The sequence below is a fragment of the Marmota marmota genome, unplaced genomic scaffold (genome assembly GCF_001458135.2).
Source record: "Marmota marmota marmota unplaced genomic scaffold, marMar, whole genome shotgun sequence".
Taxonomy (NCBI): Eukaryota; Metazoa; Chordata; class Mammalia; order Rodentia; family Sciuridae; genus Marmota; species Marmota marmota.
In genome coordinates this window covers 6723558-6749113 of record NW_025999968.1, presented here as the reverse complement: position 1 = coordinate 6749113, position 25556 = coordinate 6723558, and the positions used below count along the sequence as shown (strand labels likewise).

The window sequence follows — 25556 nt, the reverse complement described above, 5'->3', positions numbered from 1 at the left end:
GGAGCACAACAGACACTAGGATGGCAATTTGTAAATCAATGGATGTGAAACTGATGTGATTCTGCTATCTGTGTATGGGGTGAGGGTGGGAGTTCATAACCCACTTGAATCAAAGTGTGGAATATGATATGTCAAGAAATTTGTAATGTTTTGAACAACCCACAATAAAAAAAATTAAAAAAAAAAAAAAAAAAGAAGCAGCTGAGGCAGCGAACACAATGTATCATGAAATGTGTCAAGCTCATTCCAGCACAGAAGGAACTCAAAAGTCTCCCAGTGATGTTTGCTTCCTACTGAGTCTTACCAGTTCAATCCTCAGTTCTTACCTGCAATCATTTATCCTCTGGAAGAAAGCAAATCCCACCATGACCAGAATGACCACAAGAAGAGAGAGTTTCGCATAGAGAATGATCAGCAGAGTTGAACCTGGAGATTCTGGTGTTCCGAGACCTTTAAATGTAGGTAAGAGTTAAAAGTCTGTTTGAAGATTCTTATAATTAACAAATTAGAGTCAATGGTTTAAAAGAATACTTTTAAAATATTCCTAAAAGTTCATAGATTGTCAAAATTTTTTTTAAAAAATCTAAATTATATTTCAAATATTACTAATGTATCATTATTTCATGACTGAGTTCAGGAACCATATCTTTGTTTTGTACTTGGTTTAACACATATTTTAACACATATTTTCTGAAAGAATAAGAATATTCTAAGCATTTTTAGTTGTTCTAAATATTTAAAAAAAAGAAAAAGAAAAAGAAAATTTCCCTTGCAAAGTTTAATCTTATTCTGAATATTTTGGGCATGATCTGATAACACTTTCAACACACAGTGAAATGATTTTGTCACTGAGTAGATAGAACCACTTTAATAAAGTGTTTTATGTCTTCCTACTTTCGTTTTACTCATCTGTAAAATGCCCCCTGGGATTTGTTTAAAAGATAAAAGCAGACTAATCGGATCATTATTCTGCAATCTTTTCTTCTATGAAAAGGCACAGTGAGGGGATAAGAAGACAATATAATAAGGATGCTGATTCATACCAGGGATGAGTGGGGGATCATGGAAGGAATAGATGAACTTTAGACAGGGCAAAAGGGAGGGAGGGAAAGGGAGGGGGCACAAGTGTAGTAAAGACAGTGGAATGAGAAGGACATCGTTACCCTAAGTACATGTATGAAGACATGAATGGTGTGACTCTACTTTGTGTTCAACCAGAGATACGAATGTGCACTATAATTGAAATGCATTCTAGTGTCATATATAACAAATTAAAATAAATAAAATTTAAAAAAAATTTTAAAAATAAATTTAAAAAAAGAAAGGACAATATGAATGCAGTCCCCCAAAAGCTCAAAGTCTAACTGGAGAAGTCAAACACACACAAATGAAAGAGAAGTCATGAGAGAGCAAATGGTGCTGGTGAGCATTAGATTATAAGCCATCTGAGGAATAAGAATGGTTCATCAACTCCGAGGGTCAGAGAGAAGTGGGATTTAAACTGAGCTTTGCTGGTCTGCAGTATTAAATAGGTTAAGAGAAGAAGGAAGGATGTTTCAAGGGAAAGGAACAACTTAAAGCTTTGAAGATTTGGGGCATAGAGTGAAAAATGTAGAGATTGGGTTTTGTGATAATCAGAACCTAATTGTGCAATTATTTGTGTCAGGTATTGTGACAGATCTTAGTGATGTAGAATTGGAAAAAAAAAGTGGTTCCTATTTTCAAGGAACTTACAACAACGTACTGGAAATCAAAGACATCTGTAGTTGTGATACAAAGAGAAATATAATGTCTTTGTTACCCGGCTCCTGGCACATAGCTTCTAAAACCTTGGAAATATCACCATAGTAAGAGTGTCTTTTGTATGCTAGCAAGATGACTGGTGTCTGGAAGACCTTATATATCTTCAGAATGAGGGTTAGTTATCAGAAAAAGTAAGGCATGATTAGAGTTGTAACATTCAGCCTCTATCACCACCACAACCACCATCACTGAGCTCTAAGGAGGCTAGAGATTGAGTTAATCACCAAACACCAATGATTTAGTCAATCAAGCCTATGTAATGAAGTCTCCATAAAAACAGTGAATAATGGGGTTTGTATAGCTTCTGCGTTAGGAGACAGACATATCCAGGAGCTGGGAGAATGACTTTCTCTAAGATGGTATGGAAGCTCCAGGCCCCTTCCCCTGTACTTTGCCCTATGTATCTCTTCCATTTGGCTGTTCCTGTGTTGTTTTCTTTATAATAATGAATAACAGTAAATAAAATGCCTTCCTGAGTTTTGTGAGCCATTCTGGCAGATTATTGAATCTGATTGGAGGAATGTGGGAACTCCTTGAATTTATAGTCAATTAGCTATAAGTACAGGTGGCACTAAAACCGGTTACTGGTGTCTCAAGTGGGGGCAGTATGTGAGACTGACACCCTAAGCTGTGGGATCTGTGCTAATCCCAGGAGTTAGCATCAGAATTAAATTGAATTGCAAGACACCTGGTTAATACTGGAGATTTAGAGTATTGATTGGTGTGCAAAGAAAAGAACCATGCTCATTTGGTGTCATATTGTGAGTGAAAATAGTTCAGAGCCATCAATGACAGACATATGGAAGTACCCTGACAGAGACACGCATGAAGCATTACGTCAATACAGAGAATAAATAGTTGACTAAGCTTCAAATTAAAGAAAAAAATCATCCCAGAGGAGCAATGGCTCAAAACTCAATAAGAATTGATCAAATACAATGAAAGAAATGAGCACAGAGAAAGAACTACATTGTGGGGATGTTGAAGCTGAGTGTAAAAGGCAACAGAGAAACAGAGCAGAATACTTTTGAAAAGCTGAAAAGGACCCACATACCTGGGGTGCAGACTGGAGAAGAGTGAGACATGAGGCAGAAAAGAGCTGGTGTAGTGCAAGCTGTCAAAGGGGTTTAGCTTTCCATGAAGCCAAAGGAGCCTTGGGGGTCATGTAAGTAGAGGAGTAGAACATTTTTCATTTTAGAATGGTCCTTGTGAAATAATCCAGGGAATAAATTGAAATTAAGTAAGCTAAGGGCCAGTAGTCTTGCTCTAAAGCCATTTCAATAATCTTGGTGAGAGATGATCATACAAATAACTAACATAGAAAGAGAAGCTTCCATATTTAAGAATGATTTCTAAGGTCAAATCAATAAAACAGAGTGACTGGTTTTGAATATGAGGAATAAGAAAGAAGGATGTTGTAGAATCTGTTTAAGTTTCTAGCTTAAGAAATTTATCAAGTTATAAAGTGCATGTATGAATATGTAACAATGAATCCCACTATTGTGCATAATTATGATGCACAAATAAAAATATGAAGAAAAGAAAATAATTAAAGAGAATGTGCAGAAAGATTTGTACAAAAGAATGTACAAAAGTTTAAAGTTATAAAACAAACATGCAGAACTCATGAAGGGGTAAAAATATTTGAGTTGCCCTTGATGCATCTAAGTGAACCTGTTCAGTTTCAAGTTGAGAGAGCTAAGAAGCAAAATCTGGGCAAAAAGAAAACACAGATTTGAGAGTTAAGAATTAGCTGATAGATGAAGCAATGGGTATGATTTTGAGGTTATTCAAGGAACATAGATAAGTGAGAATCAGGTCAAGGATGCAACCCATAGAAATACTTTCATTCATTGAATGAATACATGAAAACAAATAAGTCAACTGAATGTTAAGAAGAGAACCAAGGGATGGAAAACAAAATCAACATACAAAAATCAGTAGCTTTCCTATATGCCAACAATGAATTTGCTAAGAAATCAGGAAAATAATCCCATCCACAATAATTTCAACAAAAATAAAGTACTTAGGAATGAAACTAACCAAGGAAATGAAAGATGTCTACAATGAAAATTTTAGAATATTGAAAGAAGAAATTAAATAAGACACAATATAGAAAGACTTCCCATTTTCGTGGATAGGCAAAATTAATATTGTTAAAATGGCCAAATAACCAAAAATAATGTACAGATTCAGTGCAATCCATATTAAAATACCAATGGCAATCTTCATAGAACTAGAAACAGCAGTCCTAAATTTCATTTGGAAGAATAAAAAAATGCTCTATAGCAAAAGTAATCCTAAACCAAAAAAAAAAAAAAGCAATGCTGGAGACATCACAATACCTGATCTGAACTTGTACTACAGACCTATAGTAACAAAAACTGCATGGAACTAGCATAAAAACAGACACATAGGGCTGGGGATGTGGCTCAAGTGGTAGCGCGCTCGCCTGGCATGCGTGCGGCCCGGGTTCGATCCTCAGCACCACATACAAAGATGTTGTGTCTGCCAAAAACTAAAAAATAAATATTAAAAATTCTCTCTCCTCTCTCTCTCTCTCTTAAAAAAAAAAAACAGACTCATAGACCAATGGTACCAAACAGAAGACACAGAAACAGATTCACACACATCTATAGTCATGTGATCCTTGACAGGGGTGCCAAAAACAGACATTAGAGAAAATACAGGCTTTTTAACAAATGGTGCTGGGGAAACTGGTTATACTAATATAGAAGAATGACACTAAATCCTTATTTCTTTACTTTGCCCAAACATCAACTCAAAGTGGATCAAAGACCTAGGAATTAGACAACAAATTTGGTAACTCATTAAAGAAAATGTAGGGTCAACACTCTAACATATAGGCATAGGCAATGGCTTTCTCAATAAGACTCCTAAAGTTCAGGAAATAATATCAAGAATTAATGAATGAATGGCATCAAATTAAAAAAACTTCTGCACAGCCAAGAAAATAATTAAGAAGGTGAAGGGAGAACCTACAGAATGGGAAAATATCTTTGCTAGCTACTCTTTGGACAGATAATTACTATCCAGCATATGTTAAAAACTCAAAAAACTTAACACCAAAAACAACCCAATCAATAAATGAGGAAATGAACTAAACAGACATTTCTCAAAAGAAGAAATAAAAATTACAGCAAACATATATATTTAAAAAGTGTCCAATGTCTTTAGCAATTAGGGAAAGGCAAATCAAAACTACATTGAGATTTTATCTTCACTTAGAATAGCAGTAATCAACAATACAAACAATAATATATGTTGGTGATGATGTGGGGGGAAATGAAACACTTTTACACTGTTGTTAGAATTATAAATTAGTACACTACTACAGAGATCAGAATGGATATTCCTCAAGAGACTAGAAATGGAATCACCATGTGACCCAGCTATGCCACTCCCTGGTATTTATCCCAAAGAAATAAAGTCAGCATACTATAGTACATGCATACCCATGTTCATAGTAGGACAATTCACAATAGTCATATTTTGGAATGAGCCTGGGGATATCAATGGATGAATAGATAAGAAAATGTGGTATGTATACACAATAGAGTTTTATTTAGTCATAAGGAATGAAATTATGTCATTTTCAGGAAAATGGATAGAACCTGAGAGCATTATGTTAAGCAAAGTAAACCAAACTCGGAACATCAAGGGTCCTGGTTTTTTTTCCTTATATGTGAAAACCGTAGAGGAAAAAGGGAAAAAGGTTGCAGGGAGGGTCTCATGTCTCATGAAAATAGAAGGGACACCAGTAGAATAGAGGAAGGGAACCAGAGGGCATAGAAAAGAGAAATACAGGGAAATGATATTAACCTAATTATAATGCTATGTCATGTGCATTTACAAATATGTAAAAATTAATCTCACTATTATGCATAATTATCATTCATCAAAAAATATACAGAAGAAAAAGGAAGAGAATCAAGTGAGAATGGGAGGGAAACACATGAGAAAGGAGGAGTGACCATACTGAATATTAACAAAAAATAAATCAACTATTAAGAATTGATAAATATTATTTAAAGTTACCAATTATTCAATATCACTGAATGGTAAATATTTAACATTAATATTTGTGAAAACTTACAATAAAGCTAATTAAGCTAACAAACAAAGAAAAATTTATATTTTATTTGACATCTGGGGAATATTTGTTGCTTTTTGTCCAACTACTTTCTGGGAAGGTAGACACAAAGGAATAAATGTCAAGGGATAGATGTGAGGTAACATAAAAGAGACAATAAATGTAGGTTTCGTTTTGTAAAGAATCTTGGACATGAGTAGAAGACAAGAGCTAGAGTGAAGAAGTAAGAGCATCAAGTTCTTAAACACAAAACAAACTAGAAAAATCACAAACCAGGAAGCAGATCTATGGATAGACTCCTATTGCCAGTCAAATGGGAGACTAAGCAGGTCATAATAGATACGTGTCTATCTGAAGAGTGGCACATACTCCCGGCTGCCACTGTGTCACTGTCATAGAATTGTCTGTGTGATAAAATCCCCCTCTGGTGTCCAAATAGTCTGTGCAGCTGACTTGTCTGCAACTGCCTTTAACACCCCAGTTCTATTCTGCCCTGAAAGCAGGGACTTCAGGGGACACTGAAGAGATGTAAGGGAAATCATGCTTCAATCTTAACACAAGAAATATGAAATTTAGAGACACTTAATTCAGTCACAAATCTGATGATCTGAAATATCATATTCACAACATATGACACTCCTTTCTTTTTTATTTTTTAATATTTATTTTTTAGTTTTCGGTGGACACAACATCTTTATTTTATTTTTATGTGGTGCTGAGGATTGAACCCAGTGCCCCATGCATGCCAGGCGAGTACACTACAGCTTGAGCCACATCCCCAGCCCAACAACATATGACATTCTTTACCTAAGACTTGGAGGTGATATTCACGACGGAAATTCCCATGATATGTTGCCATTTGACACCTAAAATATCCATCATGAGTGATGGCTGTTGCATAAATCTGAAGGTGAGGACTCTGGTCAGGTCTGGAGGCCCAGGTTATTCTCCTGTCAACACAGTTGGTTTCGATGGTCTGATTTGTTTCCCTGTCGTGAGCAATTTTGCATGAAGGCTTGTTTCTGAAGCGTATTCGCCATGTTGTTATCAGTACTCTTGTCAATGGAATACAAGGGCAATAGAGCACCACCTTGGTACCCATCTGCACAGACAATGAAGTGGTAACTGGACACACATGCATACATACACAAGGAGAATGAGAAAAGGAAGCCTTGATAAAGGACCTGTGTGTGTGATTTATCCACCGCACATTACTGAAGTCCTAGTACAACATTGCTTTGCTGGCGATCTTACTCCAGAAATATTAGATTTACATAAGAAATTAACATTCACAAAATATACATAATGTATTAAAGGAAATTCAGACGTTAACAATTTTTCTCCTGTAGTATGAATTATTAGGGAAACTATGCATTATAAAATATGTTGAAATTAAATCAGGAGTTTCAATGTCTAGAAACAGACAAGAAGACAGAATTCTAAATTAAATGACAAAGACAATGTTCTAATTCTAATATTTTGGCAGTGAGCAATACTGATTTTATCATACAATTCATGCTCCTAGGGAGATAAAATAAAACAGAATAATTATCAGGCGGTGATCTCCCCCCGAGGTTTGATGAGTACAAAACTATCAGTAACATCAAATCTAAATGCCTGTTACTAAGGGTGCAATTCCAGACAACATAAATGTGGGAAGTATGTGGCACTTTTACTAAAGTTAAATAATATAGCATTTAGATTGAGTGTGATGGAAATTTTTAATTTTTTATTATTTACAAATCACAAGTCAGTGAAACCAATATATTTTGAAATAATATGCAGTTTCACGGGTTCAGCCATTCCATGAAAATGAAAAATGATAATGCCTAATGAAAAGAGACCTTCAAAATATTTATTTATGGTAAAAAAGTAGTTTGGTGTATAAAAAAATGAAAAACTTCCAGTTTTTACTGTAAATGTGTGATATTATCAAACATAGTATCTGGAGAAGTTTCCCTTCCTTCTTGTTATAGAGCAACATATATCCACAGATAAATGAATTATGACGTGTGCTTACATATTTTACTGCAGCGTGTTCAATCCAGTTCTCAGAATTAAATATACAAGTTGTCCCCTTGTGTCCATCTTTTAAAGCGAAACTTGAGACCTGTAACCTATAAACATCTTCTAATATAGAATCTCACATTTCCCATAAACCAGCATAAACTGTCCATGACTGAGCATAGTTTACTGAGAGGTGGTTACTCAACCAATGTACCTGCCACAACTCACCTGTAACAAAAGTAAGGTCAATGATGTCATCACTGTAACACAGGCAGAGCGGCTATGGTGGAGCAAACCTTTTGAGTAAATGAAACCTTCTTACACTAAAATCTACAATCAATCAACATCTGTCCTTTCCTGTTTTAGTATCACTCTCTCTTCTGGGTACCCAAGCCTTTGCATTTTGTGGTCAACTAAAGATCATGTAACTAGATGAAGAAAGAGATAGGACTTGAACACAGTCCTGACAGAAAGTAAGACTGTACCTTGTTCAGGGAGCAAGTAGTGATAGGGTCACTTGGGACACCTCATACCAAAACACCCAGATTGCCATATTCTAAAGCCAGACAAGAGGCTGCCCATCAGCCACTGTTTGTCTAACAAAGTTCCACTCTCCATCCCCTCAGTGCTGGCCCTCAATAAGGAAGCATATTACCTTCCATAGGGGGTAATGCCATCTGCTGTCCATCCAAGCATGAACTACTTGAATCTAGAAAATATTTAGAGAAGAGTAAATGAGATCGATTTGATATGCTCAAATGGAGGGGAAACCAGTATTTCTCCATATTCTCCTTCAACGTGAGAGACAATTGGTTAACCATCACGAAAATTATATAACCATTGCAAAACACAAATTAGAAGTTATGCCATCTAGTAATAAAACTATGTTAATACGTTGAAAATTATATTCAGAAGGTATTAATCAAAGGTTTCACATTTTTCAGACACCTAATCTTGTCAACCATTTACACAAGGTAACCCTGTCTCCCTTCTCCAGCCAGAGGGATTGGTCCAGTGTGGGCATCTCACATGAACTGATCTGACTCAACTCCTTTCTCCATATGCCACTCCCTAATTAAAGTTGTTTGGTCTAATGATGGGACCCTCACCCTGACAGATAAAGCAGAGCCTTTTCTCAAGGATTTTAGAAACAGAATTGAGAAGACTTCATTTGTCTACCCTTTTACCATATTTTTCCTACTTTGGAAGATAAAAAAAAAATATGGAGGGGAAATGATGCAGAATAAGAGGGAGGAACAGAGGTGAGAGTCCTTATCTACTTCAATATTCTAATTTCATAGTTCCAAGACCCACATGCAATAGTTCCCTTGGGTGCTATAATTTTTTTTTATAATGAAAATAATCCTGAGCACCTTCATAGTAAAACTAGAGATTCCTGAGTCAAGGATCCAGACATTAGGAAGGGTGGAGCTGAAGTGCCAAACCAAAGAGCAATATTAAAGGAAAGTCTGAGCTATGAACAGTGGAATGTGTGAACACACACAGCATTCTCCCTTCCAGAACACCAGGGTCAGGTTTATTCTTCCAGGGCAAAGTACTGAAGAGTAATTCTCCAAAGAGTCTGAACAGTCCCAGAGAAAAAGACCTTCAGAAATGTAAGGAAGAACCAATTTTTTTTAAGACAAAAATCATTTACATTCTTGTTCATGTATCAAAACTTATTAGTTTGTAAATCCCACCATCAGATAATACAGCTTTGAATTGGTTCTTTAGTGCTCAATTTGAAATTTATTGAGAGCAAGGATTACCAAAGGGTTAATAAAAGTATTGTATGTGGGGAAAAAAGATGAAAAACAAACCAATATCCAGGAGAAAAAAGGAGCTCAGATTAAGTAAACATAGGATCAAGCAAAAGATTGAGGCAAGGAGAATGTCCAGGCCCATAGCTTTGCAGAAAGTCAAGTGACCAGCAAAACTTATTAGTCTCAGAGCATTAAAAAAACTTCAAGAAAGTTTGTCTTCAGAGGGAAAAAAATATTACTAGGTGTTCTCTAGTTCAGTCAGTGAGATCAATAATAAGTAACAATAGGTATATATATCATTAAGGAATCCCAAAAAAGTAAAGCAATTATGAAGTCCAGGAAAAACAAGAAGTTATTCAAAAGAGAAAGAATTACTTTATTTCTTGATTCAGCACTTAATAACAAATTAATGCAAACATTGGCCACTTAAGTTAATGAAATGCTGATATATTAATAACATGAAAGATGAGGAAAGGGAGTAAGATAAGGTTAAATCTTCATCTACCATAAGAGAAAGTGAGTACATAAAGTCTAAATTCAACACACTAAGAAACAGCACTGTGAGAATGTGGTTTAAGAAAATGGAGTTAATTACCACAAGAAACACTTAAAGATTTCAAAGTACTTGCCTCTGGGGATTTGAATGAGGACACAGTTGTGGGGTTGGAAAGGCACTAGTAGGGCTGGTATCTTTCAGTTACTGACTTATAGAACAATTTGACTTTTAATTCTGTATGTTACATTGATGTTAATAATATTTAAATTTTTAAATAAAAGGAAATGAAGGTAGGATTGAAGCAGAGAACCAAGAAACCAAATTACAGATGTGATTATAAAAGCATTTAAGAAATTTTATCAGGAAGAGCCTAGAGGAGAAATTTTACCACACTAAAGTTCATGAAGGCAACTTTTTTTGAATAACTTTATCCTTTTACTAAAACCATAAGCATTTTTTTTAAATTATACTTTATCTTTCAATTAAAACCATGAATAATAAGGGAAGAAAGTGCCCCAAACAAAGATGCTACAATAATAGAATCCATTGACAGCACAGTACATGAAATGTCACAGACACAATTAATATAGTCAAAATGGCCATACTGCCAAAACTGTTACACAGATTTAATGCAATTCCTATTAAATGCCCATGACATTCTTCATAGAACTAGAAAAAGCAATCACGAAATTCATTTGGAAAAATAAGAGACCCAGAATAGCCAAAGAAATCCTTAGCAAACAGAGTGAAGCAGGGGGCATCACAATATCAGACCTTAAACTATACTATAAAGCTATAGTAACAAGATGACATGGTATTGGTATTATGGTACAAAATAGAAGACACAGAGACAAACCCACTAAATACAGTTGTCTCATACTAGACAAAGGTACCAAAAACATACATTGGAGAAAAGATAGTCTCTTCAACAAATGGTGCTGGGAAAACTGGAAATCTACATGTAGCAAAATGAAATTAAACCTCTATCTTTCACCATGCACAAAAATCAGTTCAAAGTAGATCAAAGACTTAGACACTAGAACAGAGAGCTTGAGCCTAATAGAAGAAAAAGTAAGCCCAAATCTTCATCATGTTGGTTTAGGACCTGATTTCCTTAACAAGACTCCTAAAGTGCAGGAAGTAAAATCAAGAATCAATAAATGCATGGATTCAAACTAAAAAGCTTCTTCTCAGCAGAGGAAACAATTAATAACATGATGAGAGAGCCTACAGAATGGAAGAAAATCTTTACCACACATACCTCAGATAGAGCACTAATCTCCAAGATATATAAAAAAGTCAAAAAATGTAACACCGAAAAAACAACCCAATCAATAAATGGACTAAGGAACTGAACAGACACTTCACAGAAAAAAAATACTATTGATCAAAAAATAAATGAAAAAATGTTCAACATCTCTAGCAATTAAAGAAATGCAAATCAAAACTACTCTAAGATTTCATCTCCAGTCAAAATGGAAATTATCAAGAATACAAGCAATAATAAATGTTGGTGATGATGTCCTCACTAGGTACACTCATACTTGCTGGTGAGACTGCAAATTGGTGCAACCACTATGGAAATCAGTTTGAGATACCTCAGAAAACTTAGGAAAAAAACACCATTTGATCCAGCTATCCCACTCCTTGGTTTATACCCAAAGGACTTAAAATCAGCATACTACAGTGACACAGCCAATGTTTATAGCAGTTCAATTCACAATAGCTAAACTGTGGAACCAACCTAGATGTCCTCAGCACATGAATGGATAAAGAAACTGTGAGATACACACACAAACACACACACACACACACACACAATGTGGAATATTACTCAGCCTTAAACAAGAATGAAATTATAGCATTTGCAGGTAAATGGGTAAAACTAAAGAATATCATGCTAAGTGAAATAAACCAATCCTCAAAATTTAAAAGCTGAATGTTTTTTCTTATAAGTGGATGATGATCTATAGTTGTATGGGTGAGACAGAGAATAATTAAGAAACTTTGGTTTGTATAGATGGGTGTGAAGGGAGAGATGGGGCTATAGGGATGGGAAGGATGGGAGAATGAGACAGATATTATTACCTTATATACATGTATAATTACACTACTGGAGTGACTCAGTACCATGTAGAGCCAGAAGAATGAGAAATATGTGTCAAAACATTCTACTGTCATGTATATCTAATTAGAATATTTTTTAAAAGAATATTTAAAAAACATGAATATGCTTTTAAAAATACAGTATTCAAGTCAATACTAGTATAGAAGGGAGCATTAAAAGAATAATAAGCAATAAACATTGATGAGCCTATATCAATATACTATGCTGATTTTAGTTCTTTTGGATAAATACCAAAGAGTGGGATAGCTGGGTCATATTCTGGTTCCATTGCTAGTCTTTTGAGTAATATTGATACTGTTTTCCATAGTGGATGTACTAGTTTGCAGGACCACCAACAATGCATGAGTATACATTTTCCATAAACATCCTTGCCAGCATTTATTATTATTATAGCTCTGACTTCCCTTTCTTGCCATTCTAACTGGTGTGAGATGAACTCTCAATATAGTTTTGATTTGTATTTCCCTAATTGTTAGGGATGTCGAACTTTTTTTGTATACTTGTTGGCCATTTGTATTTCTTCTTTTGAGAAATGTCAATTTAATTATTTTGCCCATCTATTGATGATGCAATTCATAATAGCCAAGTTTAGAACCAACCCAGGTGACTCTAAACAGATGAATGAATAAAGAATATGCAGTACATATGTACCATAGAGTTTTACTCAGCCAAAAAGCAGAATGAGTTTATGGCATTTGCTGGTAAATGAATGGAACTGGAGAACATTATGCCAACTGAAACAGGCCAGACTCAGAAAGTCAAGAGTTGAATCTTTTCCTCAAAAGTGGAAGCTAGAGCAAAATTAGGGTAACTGAGAGGATTCCATGAAAATAGAGGGAAGATTAGTGGAATAAAGGACAGAGATTGAAGGGGAGAGAAGGGAGAAACTGAGGAATGAAATCGATCAAATTATGCTGTGTACTTATGTGACTATACCAGTGAATCTCACCTTTCACCTTTAAATCACCAATTTAAAAACAACATATAAAAAGAAGGAAGAACAATAGAGGTAGAGTAACAGGAGAAGGGAGGAAGGGAGGCAAAGAGGAAGCACTGGGGAATGAAATTTAAAAATTATATTTAATGCATGTATGATTATGTAAAAATGAACCTGATTATATGTATAACTATGATGCACTAAAAACATTTTCAAAAAGGAGAATACACTGCATTCTAAAATATGGCTTTTTAAAACAAATTCTTCTAGACACCTCTTTAGGAAGAGAAGAGTGATAAAATGGAAGCTGAAAAGAACAACTATGAATAAAATTTCACCATATTTTCTTTCTTAACATAACTCTTTTAAAATAATGGGAAACAATCAAACAAATTTTAACAACTAGAAGAATTACTAACCAGGAAGCAGATCTATGGATTGACTCCTGTTGCCAGTCAGGTGGGAGACCAAGCAGGTCACGGTGGACACATTGCCATCTGGATAATGGCACCTACTCCTGGTCGTCACTGTGCCATTGTCCTGGTATTCTTTCCCAGTGACACAATCCCCCTCTGGGGCCCAAAAAATCTGTGCAGCTGGCCTTCCTGCAATTGCTCTGCACTCCACAGTTCTATTCTTCCCCAGAGACAGGGTCACTTCAGGGGGCACTGCAGAGATGGAAGGGAAATCATGCTTCAGTCTCAACATACGGTTATGGGATTACAGAGACATCTGTTTCAGTCACAAATCCAGTAACCCAAAATATCACAGTAGACAACATTCTTTACCTAACACTTGGAGGTGATATGTACGTTCAAAATTTCCATCAGTTGTTCCCATTTCACACCTGTAATCCCCTTCATGTGACATGGACACTGGATGGATCTGAAGTTCAGGATTCTGGTCAGGTCTGGAGGCCCAGGAGATTCTCCCATCAGTACAGTTGTTTTTCCCGGTCTCATTTGTTTCTCTGTTGAGGGAAATGGTGCACAAAGGCTTGTCTCTGAGGTGTATTTTCCATGATGTTAGTATCAACACTGATGGTGGAATACAAGGGCAACAGAGCACAGCCTTTGTACCCATCTGCACAGCCAGCCAAGTGTTATCTGGACACACACAAGGAGAATGAGAAAAGAAGCCACGATAAAGAACTTTGTGTTTTCAATTTGTTTACAGAAGACTACATAAAGTTGTGCTAGAACCTTGCTTTCCTGTTGATCTTATTCCAGAAATATTAGACTTATACAATAAATTAACATTCACAAAATATATATAATATACTATACCAAATCCAAATGTTAACCAATTTCATTCAGTATTATGCATTATCATGGAAAGAAAATGCATTATAAATATGTTGGAATTAAATCAGAGTTTTGATATCTGAAAACAGACTGACAGAAAAAAGAGTTCTAGATAAAATGACAATTTAGGACAAGTAATGTCCTAAATCTAATGTTTTCGTGGTGAGCAATGTTGGATTAGTCACACAATATATGCTCCTTGGGAAACAAAAGAAAACAGAATATTAGTTATGTGGTTGTCTCCCCTTGAATTTTGATGAATGCCAAAAAAAAAAAAAAAAAACTGGTAGCATCAAAATTGAATATCTGTCCCTCATGGTAACATTTAAGATAAACATGCATCTAGAAAGTATATGATACTTTCATTAAAAGTAACTCAGATGGAATTCAGGTTGAACTAGTTGGAAACATTTTATATTTCTAGAGAATAACAAACTCAGTGAAATCAACAGATTTTAATATAATCTGTTATTTCATCAGATTAGTAATTACATAAAAAAGAAAAATGACAATGCCTAGTGACAAGAGATGTCTACATATATTCACTTCAGGTGAAAAAGAAATGTGCTATGTAAATTAAGAAACAAAAACCAAAATTTGTTCTGCTTTGGAAATTTTTTTATAAAAAAGGATTTTATTGCAAAGGTGTGATATTATCATAGACTTTAGATATTTTTTCTCCCTTCTTGTTTAGACCAACATATACCCACAGATAGATTAATTATGACCTGCGCTTACGTATTTTGTTTTAGTATGTTCAGTCCAATTCTCAGAATTAAATATAACAGTTGACCCCTTGTGTTTATCTTTTAAAGCAAAATTTGAGCCCTCTGACCTATAAATATCATCAAACATAGAATCTCACACTTCTCATAAACCAGCATAAGCTGTCCATGACTGAGCATGGTTTACTGAGAGGCAATTACTCAACAATGCACCTGCCACAACTCACCTCTAACAAAGGTGAGGTCATTGATGTCATCACTTAACACAGGCAGAGCAGCTAGAGTAGAGCAAACCTTTTATATGAATGAAACTTTCTTTCACTAAAATCTACAATTAATACCTGTCCTTTCCTGTTTTAGTATCACTCTCTCTTTTGTGTATACAAGTGCTTGCATTTCATGGTCAACCAAACATCACATAACTAGATGAAGAAAGAATGGAACCTGAACTCAGTCCTGACAGGAAGTTAAACCCATGCTCTTCCCACCATTCTAGTTTGACAGAGGTGTAGCAGCAAATAAGATTGTGCCTTGTTCAGGGAGCAAGTAGTAGTAGGGTCACTTGGGGCACCTCAACTACAACATTCAGATCACCACATTGAAAAGTTCATCTTATGGCTAGCCTGCAGCCAGGCCATCAGCCACTGTTTCTAACAAAGTTCCACTCTCCATCCCCTAGGTGCTGACCCTCGATAAGGAAGCATATTACCTTCTACAGGGCTGAGTGTCGTCTGATTTCCTTCCAAGCATGAACTAATTGAATCTAGAGAATATTTAGAGAAGAGTAAATGAAATCAATTTTATATGCTCAAATAGACTAGAAGCCATTATTTCTCCATATTCTCCTTCAACATGAGAGACAATTGGTTAACCATCACTAAAATCATATAATCATTGCAAAACAGAAATTAGAAATTATGCCATCTAGCAATAAAAGTAATTTAATATCTTGAAAATTATATTTGGAAGGTATTAATCAATGATTTCCCACTATGGAACCCCTCATTTTTTTCAACCATTTTATACAAGGTAACCCTGTCTCCCTTCTTCCACCCCCAACTCCTTCTCCAACTAGGGGGATTGGTACAGTATGGGCATCTAACTGTATATGCTACCTCCTAACTAAAGTTATACGGTCCAGGGATGGGAACCTCACCTAGATGGAAAAGGAGAGCCTTTTCTCAAGGAATTTAGGATCAGAATTGAGAAGAATTCATTTATCTCTCTCTCTCTTTTTTTTTAAAAGAGAGAGAGAGAGAGAGAGAGAGAGAGAGAGAAAATGTTAATATTTATGTTTTAGTTCTCAGCGGACACAACATCTTTGTTTGTATGTGGTGCTGAGGATCGAACCCGGGCCGCACTCATGCCAGGGGAGCACACTACCGCTTGAGTCACATCCCCAGCCCTCATTTATCTCTCTTTTGTCCCAAATTTTTTTAATTTAAAAAGGGGAGGCAGTGATGCTAAGTCAGAAGGGGGTACAAAGTTGGAAGTCCTTACTTCCTTCAATTTTCTAACTTCTTGGTTCCTAAGACCCTTGGGTGAGATGAATTTTTTTCTCATCAAAGTAGTCCTAAACACTCTTAAATATGATTACTGAGAGCTTGCTTTATTGTGTTTAAGAAAATCCAAGGTGCAGGAGTGGGAAATTCAAATTATTTTGTTATTATGTGGTACTCATATTAATCACAAAGCTAAATACTGTTTTATGAAAGTATATTCAGGTTAGTTGTAAATGCATATTGCAAATTTTAGGGCAACTATGAAAAGTAAAAATAGAAACATATTTGTTATACTAAGAAAGGAGACAAAACATAATTATTAAAAATGCTCCACTAAAACCATAAAAGGCAGACAGAAGGGGAAAAAAGGAAAGAGGGCAACAAAAGGAAAACAGTAGAAACTACAGTAATCCAAATACATCAGGTCAGTTTGAACATCAATGATCTAAACACTCCAATTAAGAGAGAAATTCTTCACTATAGGTCAAAAAGCAAGAGCCAACTGTACTATATCTATACAAAATTCATGTAAATATAAGGATCAATATAGTTTAAATGTACAAGGGAGAAAAAAGGTTACTATGATAATTCTAGTAAAAGAAAGTGTGAATAGTTACATTAATTTGGTCAGAAAAGATTTCAGAACAAGGAAAAGTATCAGAGTTAACGACAGGCATTGTGTAAGGGTAAAGTGATCAATTCTCCAAGAAGACTTAATAATTCTTAATACATATATACCTAACAACTGAGTGTCAAAATGTGTGAGGCTAAAACTGATATAATATTAAGAAGAAATCAAAATGGACAGAACCAACAGGCATAAAATCAGGAAGGACACCCATATCTGAACTCAATAGTCCCATCAATCAACTGGGTATAACTGACCTCTCTAGGCTACTTTCAACCACAAGGGGATACATATTCTGTTTTTAATAGTTTTTTAAATTAGTCTTGTGGATATACATGACAGTGAGATTCACAGTGGTATATTGATACATGTACATAAGTAAAATTAGGTCAGATTCATTTTACTGTATTTTTCTTATTTCATCCCTCCTCACTTCACATCATCTAGCAATCTACTTCTGGCCATATATCCAAAAGATCTGAAATACATATGTCATGTATATCTGCACTATTCTGTTAATTTCAGCATTATTCAAAATAGCCAAGATATGCAAATACTTAAATGTCCATCACTGGGTAAATGGATAAAACAATTACACACACACACACACACACACACACAACAGAATAGCCTTTTAAAAAGAAGGAAATTTTGTCATTCATGACAACAGGGATGGAAGTGCTAAGTGAAATTATTATGCTAAGTGAAATAAGTCAAATACAGGAAAATGAATACTATATTATCTCACTTTTTTTAAAAGAGAGAGAGAAAAAAATTAATATTTATTTTTTAGTTTTCGGTGGACACAACATCTCAAATTTATTTTATTTTTTATGTGGTGCTGAAGATAGAACCCAGTGCCCCTCATGCCAGGTGAGCACACTACCGCTTGAGCCACATCCCCAGCCCATGATCTCACTTTTATATAGAATCCAAAAAGGTAGATCTCATAGAAACAAAGAGTAAAAACGTGGTTACCAGACACTGGAGGTTTGTGGGAGGAACAGCAAAAGGTAAAGTGTTGATCCAAGGGTACAAAATTCTAATTAGACTGGAGGGATAAGTTTTAATGGTCTATTGTACTGCATGGTGACCACAGTTAGTGCATCACTGGAGTAAGACACATCAGAAGCAGTGTGCCAGATAGTGCACAAATTTATCACTACAGGACAATTCAAAAAGCATCTTACAATTGAATCAAGAGAATCCTTGTCCCTATTTAAAGATGGTTTTATTTTCTTCTAAAAATGTCAAAATGTCACACTTACCAGGTACCATGATAATGATGGAGGTCAGTAACCTCAAAGCCAAAGTACTCTTCAAAGTATGCATTTGGAGTGGTATTCTACTTAAACACAAATCCACTGTGAATCATTCTCTGGGCTCATTGAATCTGTCCCTTCTGGTCACTTGTGTTTACTCTCAGTTCGACAGGATTACATGTCATTTCTCCTTTTCATTTTGTTTATCATTATCTTCATTTTCTTTCTGTATGATTTTAGCTGATTAGTCATGGGAAGGATATACAATTAGTTTTGGTGAGTGATAAAGGAAAAAAGCCAAGAATCATTGATTCTCCCATAGCACTAAAGTAACAAAATTAATTACATAGCAATTTATGGGATAGGGAAAGTCAGTGAAATGAATCTAGCCTGACTTTCCTACATTTGTATATGAATATACCACATTGAATCTCAACATCATGTACATCCATAAGACACTAGTTTAAAAAAATATATTAATTTATTTATTAAAAATAAATGACATACCAATTTATTTTATTTTTAGTGATGCATTATAATTATACAAAGAGTGAGATTCTTTATATTTGTATATGCACATAGTATAATTGGTCAAATTTTATTTTAAAAGTAACATTATTAAAAGTATAAATTATATATGATAAAATGCACAGAGAGGTTACACCTTGGTGAACTTGTACATATATACATACACTCACATAAACATTTTCAAAACCAAGGTGGCTCTCATTTTCATTACTCAAAATTTCCTTTAAGCTTTCTCACTATTCTGTTTTTTAATTCTTTATTTGTTCTTTTTAGATATACATGACAGTAGAATGTATTTTTATATATTATACATACATGCAGTATAACTTATTCTATTCAATATTCTTTCCTCGGAGGTCAATACCACTCTGATTTATATCATCATTGATTCTTTTTTTTATGGTGCTAGAAATTGAATCCAGAGCCTCACAGAAGCTAGGCAAGTGTTCTTCCACTAAGCTACATACCCATCCCCACATCATTAATTCATTTTGCTTGTTTTATAGAATCACATATTTAAAATTCTTTACATAGTTCAAGTTTAAATGCTATATGGTAGGGTTTTTTTTAATGAATGTACTATAATTTATTCATCAATTTCTTTGTGGATTTGGATGATACCAGTTTAAGACTAACATAAATATAGTTTCTATGAACATTCATGCTTTGCACATGTTGTTTGGTCTATGTACACACTCATTTTCTTGAGTATATACCTATGAGTAAAATTAGTGGTTCATGCCAAGCTAAATAAGAAAAAAGAGAGAAAATGCAAATCATAAAATTTGTGATGAAAAAGGAACTATCACCATGGACATTACTGAAATACAGATGGTAATCAGAAACTACTTTGAAAGTCTATACTCCAATAAAATATGAAATCATGAAGACATCAACAAATTTCTAGAGACTTATGACCCAAATTGAATCAGGAGGATATAGAAAATTTAAACAAATGAATTTCAAGCAATGAAACTGAAGACACCATCAAAAGCCTACCAACAAAGAAAAGCCTAAGACCAGATGGAGTCTCAGCTGAGTTCCACCAGATCTTCAAAGGAGAACTTACATTAACACTTCTCCAATTATTCATGAACCAGAAAAGGAGGAAACCCTTCCAAACTCATTCTATGAAGCTAGTGTTACTCTGATACCAAAACCAGACAAAGACACATCAAGGGAAGAAAACTTCAGGACAATATCCCTGATGAACACAGACACAAATATTCTTAATAAATACTGGCAAATGCATACAAAAACAAATTAAAAAGATAGTATGCTGGGCGTGGTGGGGCACACCTGTAATCCCAGTGACTCAGGAGCCTGAGTCAGGAGAGCGTGAGTTCAAAGCCAGCCTCAGCAATGGCGAGGCACTGAGCAATTCAGTGAGACCCTGTCTCTAAATAAAAATACAAAATAGGGCTGGGGATGTGGCTTACTGGTTGAATGCCCCTGAGTTCGATACCAAGTACCAAAATTTTTTTTAAAAAAATAGTGTACCATGATCAAGTGGGGTTCATTCCAAGGGTTCAAGGTTGGTTCAACATACAGAAATTAATACACATAATTCATCACAAAAAGACAAGAATCACATGATTATCTCAATATATGCAGAAAAAGCATTTGAAAAAATACAGAACCCCTTCATGCTCAAAACATTAGAAAAACTAGGGATACATAACTCAACTTTGAAAAAGCTATATATACTAAACCCAAGACCAACATCATTCTAAATGGAGAAAAATTGAAAGCATGTCCTCTAAAAATTGGAACAAGACAGTGATGCCCTCTTTCACTGCTTCTATTCAACATAGTCCTTGAAACCCTAGCTAGAGCAATTAGACAAAAGAAAGAAATTAAAGCGATACAAGCAAGAAAACAAGAGCTCAGACAGTCCCCATTTGCCAATGACATGAATCTATACTTAGAAGACCCAAAAAGGCCCATCAGAAAGCTTATTGAACTCATAAATGAATTCAGCAAAGTAGCAGGATATAAAATTAACATGGATAAACCGATTGCATTCCTATACACCAATAACAAATCAGCTGCAAGAGAAATCAGCTGTTCTGTTCACAATAGCCTCAAAAAAATTGTGAATCTAATAAAAGAGGAGAAAGACCTCTCAATGAAAACTACAGAACACTAAAGAAAGTAATTAAAGAATACTTTAGAAAATGGAAAGTTGTCCCATACTCTTGGATTGGCAGAATTAATATTGTCAATATGGCCCTACTACAAAAGTGCTATACAGATTTAATGCAATTCCTATTAAAATTCCAATAACATTCTTAGTAGAAATAGAAAAAGCAGTCATGAATTTCATTTGAGAAAAAAAAGAGATCCAGAATAGCCAAAACAATTCATAGTGAGAGAAGTATGCAGGAGGCAACACAATATCAGACCTTAAGTTATAATACAGAGTTACAGTAACAAAAATGACATGGTATTGGCACCAAAACAGACATGAAGACCAATGGAACAGAACAGAAGACACAGAGTCATATCAACATAAATACAGTTATCTCATACTAGACAAAGACTCCATAAACATACATTGAGAAAAGAGAGCCTCTTCAACAAATGGTGCTGGGAAAACTGGAAATCCTTATGTAATAGATTGAAATTGAACCCCTGTTTAAGACCCTGCACAAAACTCAACTGACAGTGGGTCAAGGACCTAGGCATTAGACCAGAGACCCTGCACCTTCTAGAACAAAAAGTAGGCCCATCTCTCCATCATGTTGGTTCAGGAATGGACTTCCTCAATAAGATTCCTAAAGCACAGGAAGAAAAATCAAGAATCAATAAGGGGGTGGTATCAAACCAAATAGCTCTTCACAGCAAAGGAAACAATTAAGAATGTGAAGACAGCCAACAAGGTGGTACACACCTGTAATCCCAGAAGCTCGGGAGGCTGAGGCATGAGGATTGCAAGTTCAAAGCCAGCCTCAGCACCAGCAGGTGCTAAGCAACTCAGTGAGACCCAGTCTCTAAGTAAAATACAAAATAGGGCTGGGGATGTGGCTCAGTGGTCAAGTGCTCCTAAGTTCAATTCCCAGTACCTCCCCTTGAAAAAAAGAATGTGAAGAGAGAGACTACAGAATGGGAGAAAATCTTTGCCACCTGCACCTCAGATAGAAAAATTAATATCCAGGACACACAAATAACTCAAAAAACTTAACCCCCCAAAAATAATAATCATAGGCAAAGGAATTCAAAAGTCACTTCATAGAAGAAGAAATAAAAATGGTCCAAAAATATGAAAAAATGTTCAACATCTCTAACAATTAAGTTTATAAAATTAAAACTACACTGAGACCCCAATCTCACTCCAATCAGAAAGGCAATGATTAAGAATACAAGTAATAATAAATGTTGAGGAGGATATGGGGGAAAAGTTTAATCATACATTGCTGGTGGAACTGCAAATTGGTGCAACCATTCTGGAAAACAGTTTAAGGATTCCTTAGAAAACTTGGAATGGATCCCCCATTTGACCCAGTTATCCCAATCCTCAGTTTATACCCAAAGGACTTAAAGTCAGAATACTACAGTGACACAGCCACATCGATGTTTATAGTAGTTCAATTCACAATAGCTAAGCTATGCAACCAACCTAGGTGCCCTTCAACAGATGAATGGATAAATAAAATGCATTATATATGTACACAATGGAATATTACTCAATCATAAAGAAGAATAAAATTATGGCATTTGTCAGTAAATGGATGGATCTGGAGACTATCATGCTGAGTGAAATAAGCCAGTCCCCAAAAAACAAAGGCCAAATGTTCTCTCTGATATGTGGATGCTAACCATAGGAAGGGTAGGGAGGGCGGATGGGAATAAGAATGATGGTAAAATGAATCTGACATAACTTTCCTTTTCTCATAAATACACTACCAGTGTAACTCCACAACCACAAGAATGAGATCCTAATTAGAATAGGTTGTACTCCATGTATGTATAATAGTCAAAATACACTCTACTGTCATGTATAACTAAAGACAACAAATACAAAATAAAATGAAGCACAATTTAAGAAATTGATGGGTCATAGGAAAGTTGTATATGTGGTTTTAATAAATACTTCTTGTCCTGAGCCAAATTGCCCATTCTCATATTAAAGTTCTAACCCCAGTACTTTGGAATGTGATCTTATTTGGAAATGGCATCATTGCAAATATAATTTGTTAAGATGAAATGTACTGAAATAAGCCTGGACCAAATCCAATATGACCAATGTCCTTATAAAGAGAAGAAAATTAGGCTAACCATGCACACAGGAAAAGAAGCATGTAGGATAAAGGCAGAGACCAGGGTATTGCTTTGTCTATAAGTTAAGAAAAGTGCCAAAGACTGTCAGCAGAACACTTGAAAGTAGAAGAGAGACAAGGAATGGATTCTTCCTTCTTGTTTTTATAGAATTTAAAGACTAATTTGACAAAAGGCCTTAACACAAAGACACTTGGATAAATGAAGGACATAACTATTTGTTACTTATAGCTACAAATCAGAGAAGGCTCCCATGAAGGTCTACCCAGGAGTTATACCTGAAGATAAGGTCACAACAAGCTGGGGCTATAGAGGACAAGCAATATATGGCCAGCTATGGAGAGGGGACTGGTCTCCATGGCTTCTTGTACATTGAAAAATTTGAATAATCTCATGAGATCTGGGTTAGCTGTTTATGAGTGATTCCTAGTTTTCTGACAGCTGGTTCTGGAACAATTAAGGGTGGGTGCCCAATGACCTGGAATGTGAAATCTGCATGAGAGAAGTGGTTGAGACATGGAATTAAATCAGATGCTCAAGAAGGGAAACTAACAGCCTCTAGTCAAGGCCTCTCAAATGGAGCTAGATGGTGTACGAGAGGAAATCTGAGTTTCCAGTTGCTCCACTGCTTGGGATTCAAGCATCAGGTGTACTTCTTCTCTGGGTCAAAGTGGGAATTCACTGAAATTCAATATCATACAGTGATAGTCTCATAGAGACTCAGAAATTCAGGTGCATTGTGCAAAGAACAAGGAAGAGTACATTGGAGCCAGGCCAGTTGCAGAACCAGTGCCAGTTCACTACAGAGAGGAAGGATAGCACAAAGAGAAAAGCACAATGGACAAAGACATGGAAAGACCTGTAGGATAGAAAAGAGTTTGAACTTAGCTGATCCAGCAACTGCATAGCAAACTTGTCTTTGAAAATTTCGGTTTCCCAACTGGCAAACAGAGAGATGAGACAGGGAGCCATCATGAGGAGCCCACATTGCAACTTGCTGCTGGAGAGCTCAGAAGATCAGAGCAAACATTGCCATACTGTTCTAGCAAGCATCTATCTACCATAAAGACCAGAATGTACCTACAAGAACATAATTGAAACAGGCACAAACAGAATATTGTACCCAGGAGGACTCAAGTCAGAGATATGGAGGGGTGCTAACCATAAGGAGGGTAGGCTGAATCTGATGGCTCACATGACCAGCTGAAGAGGGTCAGAAAACTGAACAGGCAGGCATGAATATCCTCAGGGATGGAATTTGGGAAGGCCATTTTTGTGGGCAGCAGAATGTGAAATTAAAGTAGAATTCTTGGTGGGCTCCTGAGATCCATCCAGCAGAGATTGGCATCTGGCTGGCCCTACAGGTGCATCGATCTAATCTTTCTAGAGCAGGTACCACCCAACAAAGTTCCAAAAGCCTGATCAGAAAACCCAAGCCACCAGAAGTGCCTACTTAGAACTCTGAAGCAGCCCCACCCTCAGAGTGTCTCGATCCAGTTTGTCCAGACAAAATCCCTATCAACCGTACTTCTCATTCTGTCCTGCCTTAGACTGGAGAGAAGGGAAGCCTCCGTTGAGGCCATGCCAGCTGGCAGTTCAATGAACCACACAAAAAGAGAAAAGATTTGAAAAAACTCAGCCCTTGCTCTAAGGGATACACCACCCAGGAAGAAATGGAAAGGATAGTCAGGAATAGGCAATGATCATCCATTCTCCTTGACAGTTTTGACCAACTCAGTGAAGAAAATATCTTCATTTTCATTGAGTCTGTTTTCCATGGAGTGGTGGTAGTGGTGATGTGTGTATTCATGCTGAGCTGAATATATGGAAGTACATGTGGATATATGTACATTTACATATTTTTTTCTTTTTCTCTCACTTTTAGCGTTTTTGAATGACTGCTGTTTTTCTGTGTCTTGTCTTTTGAGGGATTGGGTTTTGTTTATTTTGTTTTTATTTTTGTTTATTTTTAGTGCTTATTTTTAGTGTTTCCTCTTTTCTTCCTCTAATAGCCAAATTCTCTTCTCTCATTTTCTATCCCTTTACTTTTTCTTTTATTTATTTTTTCTCTTCCATTTTAT

General features: G+C 35.6%; 1 protein-coding gene across 4 annotated transcripts in view; it reads right to left on the bottom strand.

Annotated features, from left to right (window-relative positions):
- The window catches only part of LOC107136317 (cell surface glycoprotein CD200 receptor 5-like), a 60824-nt gene that overhangs the window by 4028 nt on the left and 31240 nt on the right, over nt 1–25556 (bottom strand). For 2 of the 4 annotated variants that reach the window (XM_015478516.2, XM_048803311.1), the window contains exons 3-9: nt 18676–18909; nt 15987–16040; nt 14037–14354; nt 13668–13916; nt 8580–8633; nt 6725–7042; nt 327–450 (exon numbers count right to left, since the gene is read on the bottom strand). In XM_015478516.2, coding sequence (XP_015334002.1) covers nt 327–450; nt 6725–7042; nt 8580–8633; nt 13668–13916; nt 14037–14354; nt 15987–16040; nt 18676–18739 — 1181 coding nt within the window. In that variant the 5' untranslated portion in view covers nt 18740–18909. The remainder of the gene's footprint in view (nt 1–326; nt 451–6724; nt 7043–8579; nt 8634–13667; nt 13917–14036; nt 14355–15986; nt 16041–18675; nt 18910–25556) is intronic. The other 2 variants (XM_048803310.1, XM_048803312.1) reach the window with 2 other exon arrangements.